At 39.3% G+C, this 7,196-nt stretch overlaps 1 protein-coding gene across 1 annotated transcript; it reads left to right on the forward strand.

Moving 5' to 3' along the window:
- Positions 1-4,095: 4,095 nt before the first annotated feature.
- LOC18037486 (putative receptor-like protein kinase At5g39000) lies at positions 4,096-7,196 on the forward strand. The gene has a single exon (XM_006427789.2). The coding sequence runs from the start codon at positions 4,247-4,249 to the stop codon at positions 6,980-6,982; it is 2,736 nt and encodes a 911-aa protein (XP_006427852.1). The 5' UTR covers positions 4,096-4,246; the 3' UTR covers positions 6,983-7,196.

Here is a 7,196-nt window from a genome sequence, read left to right on the forward strand (position 1 = left end):
ATGGTAGTGAAATGATCATATTCATCAGGAAGAGAATTCAATAACAACAATGCCTTATTTTCATCATCAAATTTGCCATCCAAATTTAGTAAATCCGCCAATATCTTGTTGAATGAATTCACATGGTCATTTATTGAAATGTCAGGTGCATATATGAATCAATAGAGTTTCTTCTTTATATAAAGCATATTTTTAAGGCTTTTCTTTATATTATTTTCTTCTAGTGTCTTCCATAATTTCTTTGCTGATGTCTCCTTCATGATAGAGTATTTCTAATCTTTAGTCAGACATAAGCGAGTAGTACCACATGCCTGTCTATTGATATTTATCCACTTTTTGTCATCCATCTCGTTAGGCTTTTCTTCAAGAGCGAGCTCCAACTCTTGCTGACATAAGACATCTAACACCTAACATTATCATATACCAAAATTATTGATACCATTAAATTTCTCCACTTTAAATTTTGCATTAGTTACAGCAATCCTCACTGATGAAGACGACGACGACGCCTCTGCCATTCTTTTTAACCCAAATGATCAGTGCCTTCAACAACTATTTATACTTTAGAGAACATCCTCTATGATGTTAATTTTGTGTGAATAAATGCACCGGGAAAGTTCTCAAGAGAATGGAGAGGTCACAATGGTCTCACTCAAAACCAAAACTCTTTAGGCACTTATCGCCTTATTAACATAACTTTCCTAGATAGGCAAAAATACACACTACTTATAATAAACTGTCGTCCAAGTATAAATAGCTGTCTCCAACATATGTGTGAACAATACCATATAAGTCAACAGTACGATATACATGAACAATGTCGTATACCCCAAGTACGAACCTCCGGCTCTAATACTAATTGTTGCGAAAATGTAGGTTAAGCAATTACTAATATTCTGATGACTGAGACTTTTGGAGAAATATAAATGTGGTGATAAATAAATGTAAAGAAAATATGATACAATAATTTGTGTGATTCAATGTAAAGCCTACGTCCATGGATAAAGATTGGAAGATAATTTCACTAATAAATGAGAATTTAAAAAAGTGAAAAAAACTCTCAAAACCCAATAACCTAGTACACCTAATTGGATCCTTACTAAAACACTCAAGTAGAAGTTCTCTCAAATTTCGCAAATTGCTTCATTTGCAATTGCTCTTAACACAAAATGGGATGTGTAACAAATGAAGAATGACCTTTTTATTTATAGGGAGCATTGCTCACCTACCACACGGTTTCAATTTGGCTTCAATTTACCAATTGGCAAACTTGGCAATTGGTGCCAACTTTTTCATGCAATTGCAGTCAAAATCTACATGCTAGAGCTCAACAATTGCATGCTTGAAATTTGCTTGCTAGTTGTCTCATGCAACTACTCAACAATTGCATGCTTAAAGCTTGATTTTTCAACACCAAGACCCTAGTTTAATAAACCCAACCTCACGACCTATGCATTATGATGCCGTATTTCCACTATCTGACTATAACCAATCTCAATTATAAAGCCTTGCTGACCCAACCAATTCTGATCATATGTAGAATCGATCAACAACAACCACCATTCAAACTCGCCCAACAGCCTCCAATTATTAAAATCGCACCCATCCAAAACCTTTATATGCATCTGTGGTTAATCTTATAAAAATCCTTGATACTAACGCCTTCAACCGCCCTCCAAAATCCTTTGTCGATGTTGTTTCTAACTCCTCGGTTTCTCAGATCCCTATTAAGTTAGTTTTGCTTCACCAAGGGGAGCTTGCTGTCACTTTTCTATTGCGAAAATTTAGTCAATGGCTGAACCATTTAAATTAGCTTTTGTTGGTAAGTTCTCTTTTGGCCGCCCACTTATGGACGTCATCCGTAATTTTTTTTTTTTTTTTTGTTAGAAGAAGATTACTCCAGAATTTGGATGCTGTAGATCTGGTATGTTAATAACAGGGTTATACGTATTTTTAAATAGACAATTGATTTTTTATGCTCTCAGGAATTTCCCATTATGCCAATTTGGGTATCTTTTCCGTACTAGCCTATTCATTTTATTAATCGCAAATAAGCTCTTTTCTGTATTGCTTCTACTGTTGGTAAGCCATTGTGTATAGATCACGTTACGGCATCTGTTCATAAGCCATCGTTTTTTAGGGTTTTGATAGAATATGATGTTTTGTGACCTTTATTGCCGTGCCTTTCGATTGGTGAAGGTGATTCTAGTTTCTACTAGGATATTATTTTTGAGTGGGTTCCTTCTTATTGTGCTTCCTATAAGCATTTTAGTCATTCTGCGGATGGTTGCTATATAGCTAATCCTGAGATTCGGAAGCCTCAATAGCTTGTCAATGAGCCTCAAAGTAGAGATACTAGTGTTAAAGGTAAGCAACCTATGTCTGTTGCAAATGTTCAGCCCCAGGCTCCTACTGTACTTTAGCATGTTGTTGTAGGTAATTGGCCTAGGGGGCATGTTGCTCAGCCTATTTTTGTTTAGGGGTAGTCTTCTAGTTTATCTCAGCAGCTTATGCCCAGTGTTATTGCGGGTGTCTCTTCAGGTGCTAGTATCCCTATTTCGGATGCTCAAGATGATGAGATGGATTTAGTTGGCTAGGTTTGGCCTAATACTAATTGTACTAAAGATCTTGTTGTTGATGATACTGTCATTTATGTTCAATTTGATTTAGCTGTTGAGCCTCGGGATCATGGTGACTTTCTTTGAAGAGCCTAGTTGATATGACTGGTGATTATGATGGATATATTTTTGAATGATCTGGGTGCTCAAAGGTATCTATGGGCTCTATCTTTTTCGATCTACGATAGATTCGTACAATGGTTATGAATTTTAATTCTCACTCTGCAGAGATTCCTTCTCATTTGATGCGGATTTTAGCTCTAAAGGGAATGCTATTACTGATGCATACTTTTTATCTGAGTCTAAGGATACTGGAGGGCGTGGTCTTAGCCCTGACTTTAGTGTTACTAGCCCACGTGCCTCTAATTTAAAGAAGTACTTCAAATTAGTCACTGGATGCAAGTACCGTAAGAGTTACTTTGGGCATTAGCTCACGTTCATATGGTTTCTTTTGTTAAACTTTGCCTAAGGTTTTCTCTTACTTATTCTTTGTTTTTTTATATGCTTTTGCTATTTTTTTTCTTATTGGCTATTTCTTTCTTTGATTTGGAGGTTTTGATCTATATCTTCCTTTAATTTTTTTTTTTATTTTAATTTACAGGTAAGAGCTCTCACTTAATCCCCGACTCTATGATGGTTTTTAATTATATATATCTCACGGTTGAAAAAGAAAATATATATCTTCAAGTCATGTAATCCAAGTCAATGAAGGACCCCTCCATTTATTTTTCTCAAGTTTATCATTCAGTTTCCAAGAGGAAAGTCCATGTACTATTGATGAAACAAACAATAAAGATAAGATTGAAGAGAAGAGTCCCCATTGAAGTACAATCAATGAAGATGAAAATAACAAAATTAGGAAATTATGGTGATAATGATGGTCTTTAAACTAGGCTTGCTAATCGAATCCAAGTCAAATTGGAAAGCTTATCTAATCAGAAATGAACAACAAAGCGCACTATTGAAAACTATTGCTGTGCTTACTGCCGAAGACTTTGAAAACAGGCGACGACTTGCTTACAAGTCGTTTTATTTTCTGTCTCACCGCCACGTCATGACCATCACATAGGTGTTCATGGAAATTTTAAATATCTCTCACGTTGAATATATGTGTACGCGTACACAGTCTGAAAATTACCTTCTACATCTAAATCTTCTGCCCATATCATTGTCTGATATGATGGGGCCATGAAATGGGAACAAACAAACTTAAAATGGACGTTGCAAAGAAAAATATCTTACTTGAGGTTGTCCATTGAACCATTCTAATAATCCAAAGAAAAATGCCTAAATAGAAAAAATATTGATAGAATTTTGATAAAAATAATATTAAAGCGAGTCTGTTATATTGTGCTAATAATTAAGTGACTAAAACAAAGCTTATTTAACGTTATTTGTCTAATATTTTTTTGCCTAATTAAATAATATATTACTTCAAATCCAATTTGCATTATTGCAAGAGACGTTCATAGTGGAGGTCTGCTCATTCAAAAACAAATGTACGATACAAGTCAATTGACGGGGCAAGGCAAGAACAGCTTGAAGGCCTCATTTCTTATCCATTAATTGTCTTCAGATTTTTCCCTTTTTGGCCATTGCCAAGTTTGTCAAGTAATTCATACTTTCCGATGGCCACCTTCACTACTCTTTACTTTATCATCCCTTTCTTCTGTCTCGTCCACTCTGCAGCTGCCGAACAAACTTCTCCTCCGTACATTCCTACAGACTATATTCTTATCATCTGCGGCGAATCATCTAACACCACATCATCCGACGGCAGAAACTGGGACGGCGATGCTCACTCCAAATTTTCTTCCTCTAATTCAGCAACAAAATCGTTTACGTCCAGAGCATCTTTCCAAGAAAACTCGGTTCCGCAAGTTCCCTACATGACAGCCCGTGTCTTTCCCGAGGAATTCACTTACACTTTCCCTGTTTCACCAGGTCCAAAATTTCTCCGCCTTCACTTCTACCCAGCTCCATACTTACTGGGGCAGCAACAAGGTGGCCTTGATAATAATGACACAATATCCACTTCCTTCTTCACTGTCTCCGCTAATAAATACACTCTCTTACGCAACTTCAGTGCCCATCTAACTGTTTCCGCAATTATTCCTCCGGTTGCTTATTTTTTCAAAGAGTTTATCATCTCTGTGTCCAGCAGTCAAATGTTGAACCTGACCTTTTCTCCATCTTCATCAAGTTCTTATGCATTCATCAATGGTATTGAAGTAGTTTCCATGCCAGACAATCTATACCTTCAGCAAAGTGATGGAGATAGATCTATTCCCTTTATAAACAGCAACACTATTTTCTCTTTTGATAAGCCTGTCGCCCTGGAAACAGCTTATCGGCTAAATGTTGGCGGTGCGCATGTCTCTGCCAAAGATGATACTGGCATGTTCAGGGAATGGCTGGACGATACAAATTATATTTACGGGGCTGCTTCTGGAGTGACACCGCATCTGCCTGGTGCCAGAATAAAATACACTAGTGATACCCCAGCTTACATTGCACCAGTTATCGTCTACACTACTTCACGTACAATGGGAAAAGATCCTAACATCAACAAGAAATATAACCTGACTTGGAACTTCTCCGTCGATCCAGGATTCAATTACTTGGTGAGGCTCCATTTTTGTGAGACTCAATTGGAGATAACGCGTGAGAATCAACGAGTGTTTTCTATATTCATCAACAATCAAACGGCAGAAAATGATGCGGATGTAATCCACTGGAGTGGCGGTTCAGGGATTCCAGTGTTCAAGGATTACGTTGTGTGGGTTCCAATTGATGCTATTGAGAAAGAGAGTAAGCAAGACTTTTGGCTCGCCCTGCATCCGTTTTTGGACCTGGATCCTTTGCCTAAATATGCCGATGCTATCTTGAATGGTTTGGAGATATTCAAGTTAAACAATTCGGATGGTAATCTTGCTGGACCAAACCCTGCTTCTAAACCACCACCCGAACCCAAACCAGGGAAACAACAGAATGTAAAGAACAATAAAGGGAGGGTAATCTTGATTATCATCATTGCAGCTGTGCTTGGTAGTATCTTTGCATTAGTTTCTCTTTTGTATTTCTTCTTTTTACGAAAGAAGAAGAGAGTTAATGTGAATGAATCTGCCAGTGAAGTTAAGACCAAATCTTCGCAGAGTTGGGTTCCATTCTCCTATGCATTGACCGCAACAAATACCAACACTGCTTCGTCACTTCCATCTGATCTTTGCCGTCGGTTTTCACTCACCGAAATCAAACAAGCCACCTGTGATTTCGCAGATCATTGTATCATTGGCTCTGGTGGATTTGGTCACGTGTTTAAGGGATACATAGATGATGGGTCGATTACAGTTGCGGTTAAACGTTTAAATACGTCATCCATGCAAGGAGCCCGAGAGTTTCGGACAGAGATTGAGATGATCTCCGAGCTTCGCCACCTTCATATCGTGTCTTTACTCGGCTTCTGTGATGAACATGGCGAGATGATTCTTGTTTACGAGTTCATGCCGCGTGGAAACCTCAGAGACCATCTCTATAACTCGCAGAAGCAGAATCAGAACCAGAACCAGAACCAGAACTCTCCTCTGACATGGAAACGCCGCCTGGAAATCAGTATTGGGGCTGCACGGGGACTGCATTACCTCCATGCAGGCGCAAAACACACGATCATTCACCGGGACGTCAAGTCAACGAACATATTACTGGACGAGAATTGGGCGGCCAAGATTTCAGATTTTGGCCTGTCAAGGATGGGCCCCTCGGGCATGTCTCAAAGCCACGTCAGCACCGTCGTGAAGGGAAGCTTCGGTTATGTCGACCCGGAGTACATCCGCAGGCAGCAGCTCACGGAAAAGTCTGACGTGTACTCATTCGGTGTGGTGTTATTAGAAGTTTTATGTGGGAGGCCACCTATGATCAACGGTGCCGTACGGAAAGAGGAAGTGAGTTTGGTGTTGTGGGCCCGGGTCTCTCGAGCGAGGGGAACCGTTGATCAAATCGTGGACCCACGTTTAAGGGGAAAGATTGCGCCAGTCTGTTTGAACAAGTTTGTGGAGATAGCTGGGAGTTGTACGGACGAGGAGGGATTCAGACGGCCAACGATGGGTGACGTGGCGTGGGGCCTTGAGTTTGCATTACAGCTGCAGGAGGCGGCTGAGAAGAGTGATCAGGGAAGGCCACTCGTGCCACGTGGAGAGGTGATCACTTCTTCTACGACGACTGATAGTGATGAGCCGTTTAGTCGGTCAAGTGGACAAGTGTCAGAATCGAAGAGCAACACAACAAGTAGTGGCGCTGATGGTGAGAGAATAAGAGTTAGATCCGAAAATGTTTTCACGGAAATTATGGACCCAAAGGGAAGGTAGTACTGCAGAGTGAGGCCTAACATTGACAGCCCGGCTTTGGTTAAACTTAAAGTTCATTGGGTTATATGATGTGCGTCTTCATTCAGTTTCAAGAGCTATTGACACCCTTCTAGAGTTCTCTTAAAACCCGTTTTACATATTTACAATTCTAGCCTTAATTGAAATTACATTCAAAGACACGATATAAGTAATTAAAAAAGTCACGTGTTTAATA

Source organism: Citrus clementina, unplaced genomic scaffold (assembly GCF_000493195.1).
Source record: "Citrus clementina cultivar Clemenules unplaced genomic scaffold, Citrus_clementina_v1.0 scaffold_7, whole genome shotgun sequence".
NCBI lineage: Eukaryota > Viridiplantae > Streptophyta > Magnoliopsida > Sapindales > Rutaceae > Citrus > Citrus x clementina.